The sequence below is a fragment of the Gasterosteus aculeatus genome, chromosome 20 (assembly GCF_964276395.1).
Source record: "Gasterosteus aculeatus chromosome 20, fGasAcu3.hap1.1, whole genome shotgun sequence".
Taxonomy (NCBI): domain Eukaryota; kingdom Metazoa; phylum Chordata; class Actinopteri; order Perciformes; family Gasterosteidae; genus Gasterosteus; species Gasterosteus aculeatus.
This window is the reverse complement of record NC_135707.1, coordinates 17,050,823-17,071,006: the sequence shown is the minus strand read 5'-3', so window position 1 is coordinate 17,071,006 and position 20,184 is coordinate 17,050,823. Positions and strand designations below refer to the sequence as shown.

General features: G+C 45.4%; 1 protein-coding gene across 2 annotated transcripts in view; it reads left to right on the top strand.

Annotated features, from left to right (window-relative positions):
• Positions 1 to 115: 115 nt before the first annotated feature.
• Positions 116 to 20,184, top strand: part of LOC144382996 (neuroendocrine convertase 1-like) — an 80,381-nt gene continuing 60,312 nt past the window's right edge. The window contains exons 1-4 of one of the 2 annotated variants that reach the window (XM_078095445.1): positions 257 to 895; positions 2,357 to 2,497; positions 4,555 to 4,733; positions 17,470 to 17,562. In XM_078095445.1, coding sequence (XP_077951571.1) covers positions 2,476 to 2,497; positions 4,555 to 4,733; positions 17,470 to 17,562 — 294 coding nt within the window. In that variant the 5' untranslated portion in view covers positions 257 to 895; positions 2,357 to 2,475. Of the gene's footprint in view, positions 896 to 2,356; positions 2,498 to 4,554; positions 4,734 to 17,469; positions 17,563 to 20,184 lie in introns of both variants that reach the window. The other variant, XM_078095446.1, reaches the window with a different exon arrangement.

The following is a 20,184-nucleotide window of genomic DNA, read 5'->3' as shown; positions in this document are numbered from 1 at the left end:
AGTGATTGGACGGAAGTTGGGAGTGGGCGTGACCCCGCCGCGTCACCCCGAGAGGAAGCGAGCGGTGTCCCCGTTGCACGCTTCCTCCGCCGCACTAGCGGGCCATGTGGTGATGCGCTCTTTTTTTTTTTTTTTTACTATATTTTGCTTGTTTTAACGAATTTGTCGACTTTTTTTATGAAAGAGCAAAGAAAAATGTTCCAAAGTCACAGTGACGAGCTCTCTTTTTTTGCTTTACCCTCACTGGACTTTTATGTAGTTTAATTAGGCAAACGTTTGTTAATATGTTTATCTGGTCTTTGGTATCACATACACTCGGAGTTCAAGTTTGCTTAATTTGCATCAAATATATCTGATGTAGTATATATAGAAACTCACGCCAGGAGCACAGGTGCTTGTAAATTGTTTCACCTGCTCCTTGCCACGACTTATTTAGACCCGAAGTTACTTTGACCCTCACATTCTCACCGCGGGGCTCTCGACTAAATGAATACTAAATAACGCAGCGGTTCGAGTCGAATTTTATCCACGCTAACCCTAATTTCCATATGCAGATCTGTCTCTCCCTACAGTCCCCCTCGCCATCACACCGTTTCTTGCATTCTAATGCATTCTCGCATCTTTCCAAAACCCCCCCTTCGCCGTGGATGAGCTCGCTTTTGTCGACTTACGGGTCGTTATTTCTACACGTTTGACTTGCCCAGTGCGGAGAGGCGCTATCGGTGCGCTGTTTTGCATGCTCTAAATGTGCACGTTTTGATAGCCGGTAGTCAGCGGAGACAATAAAAATGAACGCGTCGGGAGATTCGTTCCTGTGCGATGCAGCGAAAACCCGCTCTGCCTTCAGCAGGAGACAGTCCGTCTGTGTGAGGGCTCTGTGGCCACCAACAGAAAGGTAAACGCTTACTCTTTTTTTTCCTATCACTGCAAAGCCATAGTAAATGGAGGGAGGTCTAAACACCCCCCCCGCTCCTTCAGGCAGTTTCCTAGCTTTGACGCACCATGTTGAGTAAATTGAGATTTACAGACATTCGATGATAGGAAACTTAATTAGACTTGATAAACGTAATTAAGTGCGTGACTACTGAGGTTTACGTGTGGGCGAGGGTTCTACAGAGACCGCATCCTCCCAAACGAGGACCCACTTTCAAGTACAATAATGGTCCGGAAAAATCCGACCACACAGGTGTCCATTTTCTCCCTGATTGGACCTCGTGCATGTTGTAGATGGGCGGAGCTAAAGTGAGGATACACCTGGTTCCTCACGAGACCTTTTGCCTTCCAACCATAATAATGGATCGTGGGCTATGGCCCCCACAGGACAGCTGCTGGGGGGGTTACACGGCATTTCTGCACAGTCAATGTAAAAAACAAACAAAAAGTGGGGTCCTGCTCTTGTGTATCACTATGCCCTTTTTACTGCTGTTTTTAATCGTATCCCAGCGACTTTTGCTACTTTTAACACATGCAAAAGCAGATCCCAACAAACAAGGTGCACCTCTTTTTAAATGTGATGAATCGCTGCCTGTTTGCATCTGGTTTGTCGACTCTTCAGTTCAACGGTGCATGTATCCCAATGTGGTAACGTGTTCCAGATTTTGGCAAAAAAAAAAAATCACCAAAGTCGTGAGGAAATTGTTTGATGCCGTTACTGTTTATTGTTTTAATTGGCGAGACAAAGAACGAGTTCTATCTTATTCAACTGGAAACGCTTGCTAACACCACGTCCTGGTCCCCGTGCCCAGTGAGCTATGAACCGACATTTTACTGTTTGTCGGACACTTTAAATAGTTTGACTTCAAAACAGCCTTTGGTAACTTCTGGTTGCTGTAATAATCTGGACAGAGTAAAATAATGTTATCCTATGACCGGTAGTTTGACCTCTGGAAATCCTGTACCATATAATTCAACCATTAACTGCCCCCTTTTTTAAGGAGCATGGTCAGAGGCTTGTAATGACTTTGCATAATGAGTTACATTCTCTTTTTTTCCCCCCCATCATCTACTTTCTAAAAGATCTCTACATTGTGCAGGGGAGACTGCTAGTCCCTTTTATCTCCAGAAAAAAAAAAAAAAACCTTGTGGCTACAGTTTGATCAATTAAACTCCTGAAAGGGCCCCCTCCCTCATTTCATTATTCTGCCTGAGAGGAATATAAAGTTATCAGTCTTCCTGAGCGATATGAGGACGGAAATAAGTAGTTTGTCTATAAAAATGTCCAGGTACTTTATCAGCGTCCCAGAGGGCCCCGAGGGCCTGAGGCCCCGACACTGTTCAACGTGGCTCTCCTGTGCTCTGCCTAACTACCCTCCCCCCTCCTCCCCTCTCTCCCTGTCTACTCCATCTCTGCCCGAAGCCTGCTCCTCGCTGGGTGGGGTGTACGCTGGCGGCCCTGCACCTCCACTGGGATTGACTGGGGCCCGAGCCCCTGTGAGGTTATCGATTTCAATCAGTGGCCTGGGAGATTGGAGCTGAATGATGCTGCAGACTTTAAACGGTAGTCCGCTGCACTGTTTGTTGTTTTGTGTTTGAAGGGGGGGGGGGTGCTGCTGCTGCAGGAGGAGGCACTTTGCTTTTGAAGGAAAGTCCGATAAACACACAAACAGAATTATATATAGTGCGAGAGATCTTAATCTTCTAGTTTGGAGACACTGTGTCAGTGGGGGTTTCTGGCAATGAAACCGCCTCAACAGAACCCACAACTTCTGACAATACATTTCATATCAACAATGGTTTTAGGCTATAAATTAACTATTAGTTTTCTTCATCAATTAATCTGCTGATTTTGTTTCTATCGAATGGAGCTACATATTTTTGGCAGCCCGGTGAGATTACACAGCAGCTGTTTGGCAAGTCACTTTAATTTAGTTTTAGTTGGCCAGTATTCTGCTTAATTCCCTTACTGAAAGAGGTATATAGTAGGAGTACTGGTGGTATTGTAGTAGTACAAAGAGCTACAGAGTATGTATGGGTTCTGACAGATAAATGGATCGAATCTTTTTCTATAATGGTTTTAGTTTTTGGTCCGTTTGATTTATACAACCAAACTGTTTGTGTTTATGAACAATATACATCCTACAGGTTGTGCATATAGTGTTGTTGTAGCAATGAGTTTCCTAAAACACCTGGATGGTAAAAGCATTATTTATTGTAAAATGTCAAAAGATAGTAAAAAAAAAAAAAATCGCATGGCCTAGTTTTCAAATTCCGATTGCTGATTTTGTGCGACTCCGAGTCACAAATCCTAAAATATTCAGTTTGATGTGACTGCAGACTCGCACAGAGACGGCACATGTTGACATCGGGGAAGCCGGAACCCCAGAATGCTATAAGCAGCTGCTTGAAATGAGACTTAAACCATTAAAAGATGACCTCTTGCCAATTGACTAATCAATTGATCGGCTCTAATTCGAGGCAGTCTGTTAGTGTGTAAGAGCTGTACATGTAGAAAACACCCGCCCGAACACATCAACCTCCATGATTGCTCTCCTAATCGCGTTCAGTGTAAACTAATGTGTGCATAAAGACCGTGACCGACCTCCCGGGTCAACATTTAACGTGCGTGACATAACCCGGGGCGGGGCATGTGGGGGTGCACTATTCTTCTAATGTGCATCGGGTGCTTTTTTCCCCCGTGTTGAGTCGGTACTGAGAAGCGTTTTGCGGGTGAAAGCTTTTTGTGGCGTTGTCGTTCACAGGAAAGCGGTGGCTCAAAGGAAGCACAGATAAAAGTTCCTGTTTTGCTTAAAGAGCAAAGTTAGTTTGCACAGCGGAAAGTGCTGCCGCTTCTCTGCTCTCAGCCGCATTTGCATCAAGGCCGGGAGATTAAACGTGTGGGTTGGGAGCCGGAGAGAGTGCGTTAGTCTCCCTCTTCCCCCGGTGCCAGAGTTCTAGCTTTCATCAGCACCGGGTGAGAGATTTCTCCTGGACGTTCCACTCTCCGGGGCTACAGGTGGGAGGCTGTAGGTGGCAGAGCACAGAGGAGTTGGCCGTGGGCAAATTGCTTCACGATTGCCAATGTTCAATACTCGGCGCTCGGATGCACAATCCCACACTCGATCAACTCATTTGTGCAGTTAGACGTATTCAGAGTGTTATGGTAATATTTGAAATCGTAGGTGTTTGTTTTTTCTAATGTAGATGTTCCTAATGTCCGTTTCTAGTCTTCGGTGTGAAGAGCCACGGAGCCAGAGCATACACAGTTTGACTACTGTTGAATATCATACCGATTCAGCGTCTCAAACGTGATAATCCAATGCTTCTCCCTGTCATATATAATAGTACATTCATTATCTTTTGGAGATTTGGACTCTCGGGCAAACAAAAATTGCTAGAATGTGTCATGTCAGCCATTTTTGCAAGGCATCTCTTCACTGAATAAATGTTATTGATGGCTTTCATGCCAGTGTCTCACTGATGATACTTCTCCAAACGCACTCCGGACATCGTAATGCAATTGAGGAAATTGCTGTCAAATTGTCCCACAACCTGCATTGTTGATGTGAATTGGTAAAAAGTTTTTCTGCACTTCCTCCTCCATTTACATTTCCAAAGGCTCCATGTTCAGTGCAGCCCTGCTGGTTGTTGGCTGCCTGCTGCTGCAGAGGAATCCAGTGACCACAGAGGGGCATCGTGGGACCAACCGCCATGTCTTCTACGCGCTTCGAGTGGACGGAGGCCCCGCGGCCGCCAGAGCTCTGGCCGAGCAGCACGGACTGGAGTTCATACTGCGGGTCAGTGCGTGTTTAAGAGACCCTTGTTGTTGCCTCCACATGTGGGCCTGGATTTCCTATTTTCTAAATCCAGGTTCAGTTTTTCTCTTTTTAAAATTTTTTTTTCTTGCTTTTAAAGAGCTGGCAAAGTGCTGACTGCTGTTGCCTATTTGAGAGATATCCGACTTTCCTCAAATTACAGCAACGTTTGTGAATATTTCATATCTGATCAAAGATGCATAGAGTTGCATAGAGTGGGCCGTCCACACACACACACACGTGCTCTAAAATGTGCACATAAGTACACACTCACTTCTATCCAGCCAACCTCAGTTTACGCCTGTGAGAAACTATTAAATGTGCATTAGGCTTTGGAGGTGATTGGGTATTTGCTTTGATTCGTGTAACTTATCCATACCCATAATATAATGTTACTTTTATACCTAAAAAATGGCTGCAATAGCAAGAAGGGTTCAGTCGCCTTGGTTAGGTGGACAGAAATGATAAGAAGGAGCAAAAGAGCAAAACATATTTTAAAATGAACTTCTTCTTCTCTTCATACATTCCATACATGTGCTTCATTCAGGGTTCTGAAAGTAGAGTATTGTTTTTAACTCCTTCTTTTCAAAGAGCCAACACAGATTCCTGGGATAAGGAATATGAGTAAATAGGATTCGGATCCACTCCAATGTACTGGGTTCTTCCTTTCCCCCTGCAACGCCCTTCCAGCACGTTGGAGAGTGCAGACCTCGCCGAGGCCTTCTCGCATTGTTAACTAAACTCACAATGATTTGATTATCCGCCGTGGGATTCAGATCTGCTCCAATATCTTCTTTGGCCGATGCAGCCATCCAGCAAGATTCATCCTAATCTGGTCCGTAGCGCTTCCATAATCCAACAAAAAAAATAACTAAGCCCCAAAACTTCACTTCTTTGGGTAATAACGAAAGCAAAACGTTTTTTTTTAACATTTGGGTGTAGATGGAGCCCTACAGTCAGAAAACATTCCATCACACCCAGCCTCTCCGAGAGTCCCCATGAAATCTGGTGTCTCTTCATTGATTAAAGGCTATTGTGCATGTGTTCTTTTGGCCGGCATGTACAGTCTGTGTGTGTGTGTGTGTGTGTGTGTGTGTGTTTTGACATGATTGATAAGAGTTGGAGGGAGGTTCCGCCGGCCTGATGTGAGGCTGTGAGCAGCGCTGGCCCTGGGGAACGGGGACGCTAGCTCATTTCAACCTTGGCCCCGCTGCCTCTGCCGCTGCTGCCTGGTTCATGAATAAAACATCTTTTTGACCTTTTATCACGAGTGTATTGGACAGTCCACCCCCGTCTCTGTCTTCCTCTCTGCCAGTCCCTCATGCATGCGCACAACCACCTCTGCCTTTACCTGCATTGTTGTCTGCTCTTGCTTACACCACTGATGATGCAGTGACTCCCTGTAATGTTTGATACAAACGCAAAACCATTATTTCATACACATCAATTCACATACGAACGCGGCGCGTTGAGGCCGTGTGGTTCTGTTTATGTTCTGATCTCATATTTGCAAAATTGTGCATCAACCCTGCAGCAGTCGATCCTGCAGTAATCCATTGTCAAGGATACGCAGTAAGCGTGTTAATAAGACATCCAACCCCAAAGCCAACATACCCTGAGAGGAGCCTCAAACAACCCCCCCCCCCCCCCCCCCACCCACCAGGTCCAATCAGCTGACTGGTTTTCTCCTACCTGTCTGTCGCCAGAGGCTGATGCTAAATGTCACTGACACCAAATCGCCTTTGTTAAGTCAAACCTATTGTAAATATAGTGATATCAAAGAGAAGCCAGCACTTGACAATTTGCCGTGTGTGTGTGTGTGTGTGTGTGTGTGTGTGTGTAATTATTGAAGTGGAATGAAAAGTCTGACAATCCCCTGCTCCAGCTTGGGAGGATTCCAGCAGTAATGCAGCACGAGCGGAATGGGAATCAAATGTCTCCATGCCGGCACTCAACATACTGTTGGTCTCTTTGATTTAGTGTTCAGCATCCAGGAAAATGTCATCTCGTCTCGCCGCTGCGCAGACTTGACATATCCATTTTGCAACTGTGGAACACCGAGCAAAAACAAAGCCAAATACCCGCGATGACGTCTTCATGCCACACGCACAGATCCGCTGTGATGCATTACAGTTTGTTGCTTTTTTCGCAGGTGTCTCTGGTAGCAGACTCACTGGAGCCTTTCCCCTGGTCTCTTTATGAATTGTAAATGCGTCAGAGATGCTGTTTATCTCTGACTCGTCTTCCACCTCGCTCATTTAGAAATGTTTAAAGATGGCTTATAGTTTTGTCACCGCTCCTTGTTTTTGTTAAATGGGAGTGTAAAATCGTGATTCAGTGAAACGTGGCCACATTTTAGTCGGGGGAAGAAAAAAACCCAAACACAAGGCAAATGCAGCTCTCCCAGGGAGCTGGTGATTATTGCGGCTGTGTGGCAGTACCGACGTGGATTCAAAGATTACATTTGTTCGAGGGGGAGTCTCGTCTCCAGCCAAGGTTGTGGCGGTTTAATGCAATCATTATGAGCCAGAGAGAAAGGGATGCTTTGACTAGGCAGGTAATAGCAGCCATTACAGGTGCAGGGATCCACACACAATGACAAAGAAAATAAGAACCTGATCGCTATCTGAAATTGATGATTTTCTCTTTCACTTTATGCCGGCACAGAACAACAGCACAGCGGCTTGATGGCACACGCTGATTTCAAAAAGAAGCTTGCAGGCTTACTTACAATAAAGCCGACCCAGATTTCTATTACATCACATGATGCTGCATTGTTTACAGGTCTTATTTCTTGCTTACTTAAGAGTTTGCAAATCCGATTAGAGGCGGATTAGGTCTATGCATTGCATTGTTTTTATTTTAGCTGAGATCGCTGCTTCAAGAATTAAGTGTGTGTGTGTGTGTGTGTGTGTGTGTGTGTTGAACTCTGACTTCCGGAAGTCCCTGGTCTCCAACCGATGGTGAAAGGCCTCCCAGACTCCCCTTCTCTCCAGTGAGGTGGAATACTGCTCGCAGATTAGCATATTATTAGCATACCATTACTGCAGCGCAGCCTGGCTGGCTGTCCGCGGACGTGCTATCGGCTCATCGGGAGATTCAATCTGCTCCATGCCCCCCCCCCCCCCCCTCCCTCCCTCCTTGCCCTCCCCTCATATCCCTCTGTACTCACAAGGTGTTATTTCCATCTAAGTAAAGCAGATGTAATTGAGGTAGAGCGCTGGATTTACCGTCTAAATGAAATCCCACAAACGCGTCGCGATCAGCCGTCGCACACGTTCAGAGAGGTTGTTCTTCCACGTAGCGCCGCATCCAACTCCGAATATCTAATAACCCCCCCCCTCAGAAATGTCCCCAGTCAGACTCTTAAGCCATGTCTCGCCTTACTCTGGACGGACTGCCCGCGGATGATGTGTTACAGGCCGTGTGTGTGTGTGTGTGTGTGTGTGTGTGTGTGTGTGTGTGGCAAACAAAGGCCAATGCGCCACAGTCTTCTCCCTCGCCCCGTCTTCTCCCTTTTCTGTACCGGGGGGCACCCAGGGGGCGCAGAGAGGTACACCAATCCTCTAATGCTTGGACGAGAGGGCCCATTCCATTAGTCAGGCTGCCCGGGGTTCACCGCCGCTCCTCGGCGCGGGCTGGGTGGAGACAGCGAAATGGAAAGCCAGGTGTTGGCCGGGGGCAACGCAGAGGGCAACGCTGCACCAGCTGCATGCTGGGAAGTGCGGCACTTTTATTTAATTTTTTTTTCTTCTTTTTTTTTCTCCCCCATCTCCACTTGTTCCCTCCCTATTTCGATTTGCTCATTCAAGTACACATGCGCACACATTGCATGCACCACACACACACACCCTCTGACTCCCCCTCACCCGCTTTTGTCCCCAATTTTAATTCATTCCAGTAAGCTTTTCTCCATTTTCCTTATCTCTTTCTCTCTCCATCACACACTCATTCACTCACGGCTATCTCCATCTCTTTCATTTTCTCTCTCTCTCTCTTTGCTTACTGCCCCCCCCCCCCCCCCCCCACCTCCCCTCTCTCGCTCCATCTTCGCTCATGCCTCACTCTCATTTATAAAAAGGACTTGACTAAGGAATATGTGGAGGAGATGTGGTTCCCTCCCAGGTGGGAAACTCTGGTGGAAGATGAAGGAGAAGAAGGGGAGGAGGAGCAGAGCAGAAATTACGCTACCACTCCCTCCCTCCCTCCCTCTCTTTCTCTCTCTCTCTCCCCGGGCTGAGATGATGTATGGCTGCAAAGGCCACATGTTGGCCGTGTGATGGATTAAAGCACTTTGTAGGAAAATTACTGAGAGCGCCTCAGCACACCCGAGTCTAGCCCTTAATAAAACTCTCTTCAATATTGAAATGGAGAGAGCGATGGGGAAGGAGTGAGGGCGATAAAGGAAGATGGTGGATGGGAACACACAATAGTCTCTGAGGTGACAATCGCACGTTGTATGGCTTTACAGCGTGATTTTAGGACCAGTTTTAGTTTGGAGTGGATTTAAAAAAAGAGCTTAGAGAGTGAAAGTAAGCCATGTGACGATGTTTCCTTATAAGCTTTGTCCATGAACTTTTTATGTGTGTCGGTTATTCCACGTCTTCTACCCAATGCACAATTAACGAAAAAGTTTCTAAAACCACAGAGAATCCAGTCCAAACCTGTGTAATGTGACAGTGGACATCGGCTTGAATTTTGACCCCTGAAATGCATTTCTGAGAAAATTGCATTTCAGGGTTTAATAAATTGTAAGTTCTGTGAAAGAGCAGATTGTATTTTGTAGGTGTTCTTAACTGAGTGGGTCTCATGAAGGACAGAAATAAGTGGTCTGTAGAAAATTGAGTTATTTTCTCTGACAAATGTGTTGTTTGTTGACTGTCGTATATATGTGTGTGTACATATATATGCGCCTGTAAAATACAGGGAATTTTCCAGTACCACATTTTAGGAGTAAGCAAGGATTGCTTGCATCTGTAAAAAAAAATAGTATCAGCGAGTATCAGTTACTTTTTGGTACATTTTAGATAAATAGACCTTTTTTAAGGGCATTAATTGAGTTGAATGTGCACCAACAATTTTGGACCAACAAAGAACGGGTGCAATTCTACAGTAGCCTTTAACCTGTCATAGTTTAACAGGTGATGAATGCTAATGACTGCTAATAACCAGCTAAAGGCCTCGGGCCTCGAGAAGCTAGCTAAGTTACTGCTATAAATAATAATAAAACCAATTGTGTGTAACAAAACGGGACAGTGGAACGTGGGCCCTTTCAGTCATTCCCCTTGTTTTCTTTTCAAACTGTAGTCGTGTTGAGAAATTTGTCTTTCTTCCGATTGTTCTTAGAACGATCTTTCCTCCCGTTTGTCTCGTCTAGTTTTTGTCCCTTCTCATTGGTTTCACGTTACTGTTTTATGAGGACCTGTCCGGGCGCCTAGGCGTGTTAGAGTTGTGATAAAGTGGAATTCTCCGCTGAGATTTACACTGGTCACTTTAACGAGGACTCTAACCCCTCACTCCCCCTCGTCGCCTGCATCCTGCCAATACTGTAACCAACCAGGCTGAACGCTGACCCCATTTAGCCCCCAGCTTCCCCCCTCCATCAGCCGGCCCTCCTCCCATCCTTCCTTTCTGCGTCTCCGTACTCGGGGCCGTGCAGGGCCACTGTTCCTTTAGGGCGCTTAGCATGACACCGGCTGCTGTTTTCTCCGTCGGGGGGCTTCAATGACTCTGGATGTCTGTTTTTGTACCCTCTCATGCTTTTTGCCTCCATCTCTGGCTGTTTGAGTCCAGCTCTGTTGAACTGGTGATCAGATGCTGGAATTAGGCTATAGGCCTTTGCACGCCAGAGGATTAAGTCCCACGTAAATATGTTTGCAAAAAAATGGTGTTCACTTTACGATCCCACTAGCTGTGATAATCAGTTGGAACCTTTTTTTTTTCTTCTTAAACCTGTTGCATCTGTCTGCTTAATTTGCATCACTGCCAGTGTGAATATTTTTTATATGAAATAATCACAGGCGAGTATCAACTATTTTTTGTGTTCATTCGTCACGACCCAAAACAGTAAGCGGATGCGATGGCTTGTCAGCGCTGTCTGGCTGCGTGTCTCGTCTGTGCTGTTTTAGCGTTAGTTATTGTGTCTTCAGGTTTGACACATTCCTCAAAAGCCTTGAAGCTGCAATGAATAGTAAGCGGGAGAGAGAAGTAATATGAAACTAGAAAAACAATGAAGTTATGGACTGTCAGAAATCAATTAATGATGCAATTTATAATACCATATCAGAAAGAAAACCCATTCATAATCATAACCATAGTATCAATAATGTATTTGATTTATTTATTCATCTCTGGAATTAAAACCACCAAAGAAAACGACACTGACACCGTTATCGTGACCTGAGCGTAATAAAGTCTTAATTAGGATCCAAAGACAGTGGGCAGAATAAAAATGTATCGAGACTGGTGTTTTAAAAAAAATATTCCCTCTCCTTTTAACTCTTTACCAGCTGGTTATTGACATGATCTGTCTGACGTTCGCTTTCTCTTTGATATTGTATATTGAAGCAGTTCATAAGACGTTTGCAACCGTTTTCGGCTCTGCCAACTTGTGAGCGGTATTTAGCGTTAATTCAGGTATCATGTGTAGAACATTCATTGTTTCCTAACAACAACAACAACAACGTGGGGATGGACCGGTGTGCCGGAATGCATCAGACTTTTAATGTGGATGTTTGCAGATTGGCCTCAAACAAAGAGCATTTAAAAAGGTAAAAGGAGCTTCAAACAATTCTCAGAAATCCGAAAACGCTTCATATCAAGTCAAGATAAAAAAAAAGAAGAACTGAACAAATAAATAAAAGGACGCAATCCTGACAAATATACAAAACGTTGAAAAACAGACATTAAGGAACGAGATGAAATGCGTAGATCACAACACCTGCCGCTCGTATTGAGCAGGTGTGACTCACGATGCCTTAAATCTGCTTCTTCCTTCAAGTGAGTTGTTTTGACTTGTGATGCCCGCGTCCTTCAATCATACGCTGTGCGGTGCGATAATCTGATTGGACACTTGAAGAGGAAGCAAAGGCGTAATTTATCGATAACAAACTGAAGGAAAATGTGGAGTATCAAAAACCTATTTCCATAAACATAAATCTCGGACAGATAACACAAATGATGCCATAATGGGGAAAACAACACTGAAATCATTTGGCATTTCCATCAACAAGCCGCTGTGATCTTCAATGATCAGTCAATCTAGTTTCATGACTTCATTTCCTCATCTAGTCTCCACTACAACTCAACTGAGCCCCAGTTATTCATTGGCTTTACTCCTGCTCCTCTTGTCCCTTCCAGCGCACATTAAGATACCAAAACCAAATAAAAAGCCATTATGGGACGTTTACAAATCGGCTTTGTAATCGATGAGTTGCTGCTCTTCGTCTTCGCTCTGACGTCAAACATTCTTTAGTTGATGCTTGTTTTTATTTTTCTTGCTGTTTATTCTCAGCAGTAGCAGCCAGACTTGGAGCTAATCTGGGTTACTTGTTTTTTCCTTATAATAATATACTGTGCAGCCTATCGAAATCCACACAGACCTGTTAATAGTTTGATTAATAGTCGTCGGTGTGGCCTTACAGCGAGAATGTCCTTTGCTTTAGTAGTTGGCTGCTGCGTGCACGGTCTGTGGCTTTGCTCCTACAACCCTAAAACATGCAGGTTAGATTATTTGCAAACTATAATTTACTAATTGTGACTAGTACATTATGTTGATTGCAATCAGTGTATTGTCTCCCTGCCGTATTTCTTTGTATTACAAATACAGAAGACCGACATGGTTGTTTTCTGTCCTATTTGAGCTGACATGTTGGAGCTGAGTTTGTCGTATTTGCAGTCTTTCTAAGCGTGGACAGGAGGTTACGTCAGGTGTGAACCGCTGTTTCATACAGCTACTTTCACAGCTCATCTCACGCATGAACTCAAATAACCCTCTGCAGACGCGCTCGATGTAAATAGATTCAATGTATGATTCCTCCCACCGGGAAGCAAACTGTTTTCGTCCTCTTTCGGTTACACGGGACTTCTCAATCTACGCAGACAAAGTCGGTTCTGTAAATTCTGGTTTGGATTTCCTTGTGTTCAGCTAATGTTGTCTTTTGTTCCTCTCATCTTTTCTGTGTTTTGCCTGTGAATGGAGACATTTATGGAACTTTAAGCTACCAAATCCTTACGTGAGAGTGCGTTTGATTTGACAATCTAGTGTTTTATTTAATCCCCAAAGCTGTCTCCTTTTCTTAAAACATACTTTCTCTTCAATCAAGATAATAGCTAAATGATTGCTTGAGCACACAATAGTTGTTAATGATGGCGTAGAACTTGAAATGACACTTAAACAACACCGTCTCCGATTGAATTTCCATTTCCGATGGCAGTAAGTTTGATTTCCTGCAGCGACGTAGTCAAGCTCCCACGTGTCGTCCTCTGAAAGCGGCGCCGCGCTCTCCTTACAGCAGCACTGTTATGCTAATCCCCTCTTCACCAGCGCCTCGGACCGAGGTCATTCGTCGGAGAGATTCAGTTAAGCAATCAGGAGCCCGAGAAGAGCCGTTTCAATAGACCCGTCTGTCGGCTCATATCTCTGTCTGGATTCCGAAGGTCTAGTTGATATGAGATGTTGTCCTTAGTCCGAGACGAGGGCGACAGGCCGTGGTGCGCGGTCTCCAATGTCAGTGTCGCGGATTCGGCCTTCGCTTCTTGCTTTTGAAAATAACCTCTAAAGGACTTTCAAGTAGTTGACTTAGATCCCTGCATTACAGCCAATAATGAACAGGTAAAATGTGGGAGTTTATTCCGATCAGCACTTGTAATGTTTTTGTAATGTAATTATTAAAACTATTTAACTTGTCACTTGTGTCGATGAATTGAATGAGAAAGTGTGTCCAAACCTTTGACTTGTAATGTATATATGATTTCTTATAACCGGTTGACAAGTCTTATGACATCATTTCCCTCCATTGTTTTAACGAACGCATCGAGACCCGAATGGAGCACGATGCACAGGTGGTTTTAATTCTACAGTTGGGGCCGCGGCAGCACGATGGAGGTAAATGTCAACAGTCCGGGGCCCTGGCATTCAAAACATCACGTGTCACTCTAGCAAGAGTCCTGATAAATAACCAATATCTGATGAATCCGTCGTGCCCCCCACAGCGTGCGTATCTAAGATCCATCACCCGCGCTGTTTATGGATCCGCTGTGTAATAGATCCACCTGTGACTGCAGACGGCTTGGACGCCCCGATTCCCGTCAAGCTTACTTAGCTCACTGTGCAATGACTCAAGCATACAGTATCTATCTATCTCTGTGAGTGTGTCTGAAACCTCTTCTTACTGACTGGCTGGCTGATGGGCTTGATTTGTCCGACAGTGCTGTGTGTCAGTGAGGCCCGGCGTCCACACCGGAGAACATGAGCGAAGGAGCGGATAATTGATAGTGACAAGGCGCTCGCCGCCTTAATTGCTACTGGTGAATTAGATTACCTTTTCAAAGTGCCTTCATTAGCAGAGGGAGAGCCACACCAACCGTCCCCTGATTGGCCTCATATTGTTTTGCTGTGAACCTGCTCTGGCAGGGCACTACGATGTGTGTGTGTGTGATTTTGAATTGGTGCGTTTTTAAGTGTGTGTGCGTTTTTGTTTCAGATGGAAATGGTTCCTCATTTTCATGTACAGTTAAACCTTGGGGGTTTGTACATGTGTGCGTTATGTGCATCCAGTGTCAACACTGTAAACTTCTCCGTGTCAATGGGCCACTGACTGCTTGCACAGTTGTAAAGGGTTGACTCACACAAACGACAAACAACACATCTTCTCACTCAGCTGCCTCGCCAATTATTTGCTCGTTTGCATTCGTCTTGAGTTATCCCGCCCTAGATTTACACCTCCGTTCGGCGGGAGTGAATGGGAAATTGACAGTGACGGACACCGCTAGGATGTGTCTTTCTGCAGAAGAAAGAGGAAATCGTTCCTATAGAAACGGCTCAGGGTGAGAAGTGGGCTGGATTCCAATAGTGCCGAAAATGACCTCCTAACCACTTTCCATCAAGTGAAGGTGGTTAGGAATTCATGAGGAGTTAGGAGAAGACAACCGCGGTGTTTAGGGAATCTGACTCCACTATCACTAAGCTACGTAGTTGTCATGTTAGTGACAAAAAGTGAAACCAAGGAATATCAATCAATATCAATATCAGTGCAAAGGTACCTAAGTGTCTCATTCGTTTCTCGGCCCTCGTCGTGAACGGCCGAAGGATACGTTGCTATTCAAATACTGCCGCCGCAAGGAAATGTGGGACGGAATAATCTCCTTTCCTTTTTGAAAAGGAACGTCCAGTGGTTCGTATGCTAAAGAAGCTAAATAAGGAACAATTGACGCTACTTTCTTAGCATCAGAGAACTAGATAACAGCTCTTGCCATGGCGCCCACTTAAATACCTCCGGGTCTTTTCTCTCAGTTGGGAACCTTCCTCAGCAAAAATAACTTTTCAAAGTGAGGAGACAAGATGCTGCCGTGGCTCAGCATGGAGCGGGTCGTCCACTAATCACTGGGTTGGCCCTAAATTCTGTCCACTGCCGCCCGATGCCGTGCATGGTTACCCACTTAGCATTGTAAAGAGGTTTAGGCATAAGCGCTATATAATTGTTGTCTGTTTATCATCACCTAAATTGCTATTATCCAGGCAACAATACCTCAACCACTATCAGAGGCTTAGTCTACAACTGTACATGCGTCTCATGAGAAGACAACACAAACTAAGCCACAGGTGACGTCAAGGAGGTTGCATACTGAACAGAACGTCCTGCGCAGAAGGGATTGGGACAAATGCACATCAGTCTCACCCTGAGCATCTTAGCAAATTATAGTTTTTTTTTAAGCTAAAAAATCAGTACTACAATTGTATTTGTCCCTATGCAACTGTGAGAATGATTGGAAGTAATATAAAATACATATTACAGTGTCCCATAACTGATTCTGTGAGGGAATTTGTTTTTTTCCCCTCTGAGCTCAAAGGTCACTTATCTTGTTTTATAAAGGCCTTAACTTTAAACTAACTCATCTAATCAACTGCCATGTCAAATTCCTTGTATATCTAACATACTTTGGCAGTGGATCAGTACTTTGTCATCCTGCTGCCTGTAAAAGTAAAAAAAAAATCATGCGCATAGGGACTTCTTTCAAAATGAAAAAACAGCCCCTCCTGCCCAAACCCAAAAGTCCAAAACCTAAAGTCTGCACCGTAACCCCCCCCCCCCCCCCCCCCCCCCCTCCCCTTCATGCCCTGCAGCAACAGTTTCAGCTGCAGCCACCCTTCCTCATTCCATTTCCATATCTGTCTCCAGCTACTGCTCCATCGCCAGCCCTCCATTAACACCCCCCCCCCTTCCCAAAAACCCGATGGCGTCCCCGTTGCTGTCACAGGCTTTGACGCTGCCGCTCCCCTGCTGAGTTAAATGGAGTGGATCGGCGTCGGGGGGGAGGCGCGTGTGTGCTCAGTTCAGCTCAGCTGGGCTGCCAGCGTTAAAAACTTACTGTGTGATTATTGTCAGAGGCGGAGGGGGGGGCGGGCGGAGAGTGGGGGGCCTGCGCTGATGGCCACCATGTCACCGGGTACAGCAGGAGGGAGGGACAGGGGGAGCGAACGAAGGTAACGCCGGGGAGGGAGACCAGTTTGCTTGGTGGGAGTGAGGCGGAAAAGGGGGCCGAGTGCAAACGGACGGAAAAAGAAGAAGAAGGAGGAATAAGAACAAGCAGGAGGTCAGGGAATCATCAGGGAACGGGGAAAGCAGACAAAGACGAGGGAAGACGCACCGAGGAAGAAGCAGAAGAATAATGCACCGACGGAAGAACGAGGGGCAGCAGGGAAATCAACAGAGGAGGGGGGTGAAGGGGAGGGGTGGAGGGGGGGTAGTTACGGGGAGGACCGGTGGAAGGGAAAGGCAAAGAGAGAAATTAGAGTGAAATTTGTCAAGCGGGTGATGTGTGCTGTGATTGTTTTCTCTCTCTCCTGCTTTCTCTCTGCCTCTCTCGATCTAAACGGTCGGGATGTGGCCTGTATCTGCCGGCAAGAAGGAACTCAATTTGGGACAATTTACTCTGCAGTCTCAGCCCTGATGCACCTCAGGGACCGAGAATAGAGAGAATGAATGTGAAGGGAGATAGTATCAGCCAGACACACAGACACACATGCACACAAACACACATTGTGCGTCGGGCACACAACTGCCGCTGAGTAGATTTCACTTAGTTAGTTCTAACTCTCCCAGGCGGTCAATACGATTTCAGTTTATAAGGCTTGGAAATGAAAAGCCCAGGATAAGGTTAGATAAACTGTGTGCGATTTGATTTCGGCCCACATCCAACAGGAAAACCCACACAAGACAGATGGCCGGAGGGGATACGCCGATATCATGTTGTGCAAAGGGTCATGTGGGTGATTAAGGCTGAATGCGTTACGGCTTTGGACCCTCACACCAAACACGCGGCTCTCTCTGTAACCATGAAAAGCCTTTTTCATGATTTCTCATGCATGCAAGTTTACGAGGGCACATTATTTTGACAGTTTCTTGTATAAAAGGTGCTTGACTGAGCAAAGCCTCTGTTCTGTAAACCATTCAATGGTTTTATATCCCGACCATGACGCATGTTTCTATGCCGACAGGTTGGCAGCCTGCAGGATGTGTACACACTCAGAGACAGCAGGGGGCGCCGTGACAGAGCCGCCTTTGAGAGCACACTTTCTACAGCAGAAGGGGTAAGTGTTCCATCAAATACACCTCTAAATAAAATCCCCACCGCACTTCAGGATCTGAAGACGGCATCGAGCCGCAGGTTTCCCAAAACAAGCCGCTGAAATGTTGTTGTTGTTTTGTTTTTTTTTCTTGGCCCGACTCGCACTGTCTGTGTAACGCAGCGGGAAATGGATTTGTAACTACAGCAAATCAGAGCGTTCAGCTACTTAGACGTGACTGTTTGATACATTTAACACGGCCACGTCAAGGTGAATTCACACTCTGGCATCGGTTCTGATTTCACACAGCATGTATATGCAAATGGAAGTTCATTTAGCTGGCGTTGCTGTTTTAATCAGGGCCTGGTGTTGATTAGCGTGAAGGATGAAAAACAAAAAACCCAGAGCCATGTGGTGAGTAATGGCTAAAAGTTGTTTACCTTCATCGTGTAGCCCCTGTGCCTGTTCCATCCAATATCACTTTATGCCCCCCCCCCCCCCCCCTCCGCCCTCAACAAGCCGCTCTGCGTCCCCCTCGGAGGGCACAATGCAGCCTGCTCGCGGGGCTTTCGTTGCCATGGAAACCGTCATCCACGGAGACATCCCGTGACAGCACAGGGTGAGGGAGGAGGGCCGGGAAGAAGGGTCAGGGATGCAGCTTTGGCCCCGTCCGTTCTCTGGAGGGGGGGGGGGGGCAGGCAGTGACACACACGAACAAAAAGCGTACAAAGCAGCAGCCCATTCAGTCCCTCAGAAGGACACGCTTGCATGCGCCGAGACACGCCAGCCGGAGAAATGGACGGACAAAGAGTGAATATTCCCAACTTTGGGAGTCGGAGTTATCTGAATCAGTGTGCGTGTGATTAATTGAAGTAATTTATGCGTCTCCGGTGACTCCATGTATGGTTCATGATTTCATTAAACTGTGACTTTAATTACTTTTCTACGTTCAACTTTAGGTGAAAATGAATTTGCACCCCGAAAACGTCCCGCATTTCCTAATGAGTCTTAAATTGAATGGATTGCACAAATAATGTTTTAGGATAATGAACAATTGCACACTTAGGCATTGCATCTCCTAAAAGGCACGGCTGCATCCCGAAATGCCTTTTTGGTTGTTTAAAATAACGCTGTCCGTTTTCTATTCTTCAAAAATAGTCAATATTAGGAGGGTTATATGGAAGATGTATTTATGTATTATGGGTTATGTGATGCCAAACGTAATTACTGTGAGTTGGCTACAGTTGCTGTTCTGCTGCCAAGTCCCTGGTTGTAATGCACCCACCTCGGACCAACAACGGGGTAACGTAACAGTCCAGGTAGCACGCGTGTGTGTGTGCTGCTCTTCTGAGGAATTTGGTTTGTTCCAAATGGAAGTTTGACTTCCTTGTGCAGCAAAAGCGTAAGAAGATGGTGTTTCCATGTGTTGGATGTAGTGGAAGTAAACTGACCTTAGTTGTTTTTTCATTGATCTTTGTGAAGTTTGTTTCTTTTCTTTAAAAGTTAACGGGCAAAATGAAGTTCTTTGGAACATCTGGACAGACGTCCAGGTTTCATCCGCTGAAACCGTAAAGAAACGTCAGAAAGCATAGTTTTTGTCCAACAAACACAAGAGGAAGGTACAGAAAATTTCCAGTATTTCCTGACCGAAAATTCTTCCGTGTAGTGGATTTGCTGTAAAACTATTTTTATTCCAACTTTGAAATACACATGCGTGTGCTGAGCAATTCTTCATTTACCTTTATTCCAACAGTAGGGAAAATAGAGACGGGCAGGGGTACTTGATCTAAGGCATCTCTCATCGTCTCATTAGCCAGCAGGGTTAGCAAACGGGAACGGTGATTGGAGATTATACTCCGCTTCCATTTGTGGAAGCAGAGGGCGAGCTGATGGTATTTGCAAGCAAGCAACGAGGAGAACAGAACAACAACAACAACCACGAGAATGGAGAAGTTGAAGACGGCACTTGAAATTGAGGGCTGATCTGAAAAGTGCCAAAAAGTCAGCTTTTACTACGGAGTCGTGGACGGCACTTCCCACTCGCTCCAGGCAGCTTCCTCCAGAAGAGCACAGGCCTTAAGAGTGGTGGAGTTGTGGTTTACGAAAACAAGAGAGATTTTAGGTGTGACAGTCCACCTTTTACAGCCGTATTGTGTATACTCTCGTTTGGTTATATACTAACTTTCTTCTACAATCATCCAAAATCCAATAGGATATGTCATTAATGACGCTAATATGCCTCAATAGAATATTGATAGTTTACTTGTATAACAATAGCTAACGTTCAATACAGCTCCATCCTCAACTAGCCGGCCTCACAGAATGTTGCTCCCGCATTCTGTTTCATACACAGACTGAGAAAGTACTCATAGTCCACTTACTGGATCAGCAGATGAGGTTTACTCTGTTTTAAGTTCAACGTCTTGAAACATTGCACAATAAACGTGAAGCTTCCAGTATCTTCACTTCCATGACAACGTAAAGCGTTTGTTAAGCTCGTAAATATGAATCTTATTATAGTTATTGTATAGGACTGAGGCTCATCTGTGCAGAGTGGCACTTTAGAAGGAAGCATTGTTTACTTCTGGCACGCACACACAAACACACAGTTGTGGTTGCAACATTGCATTGATTTGTTGTTCTGCT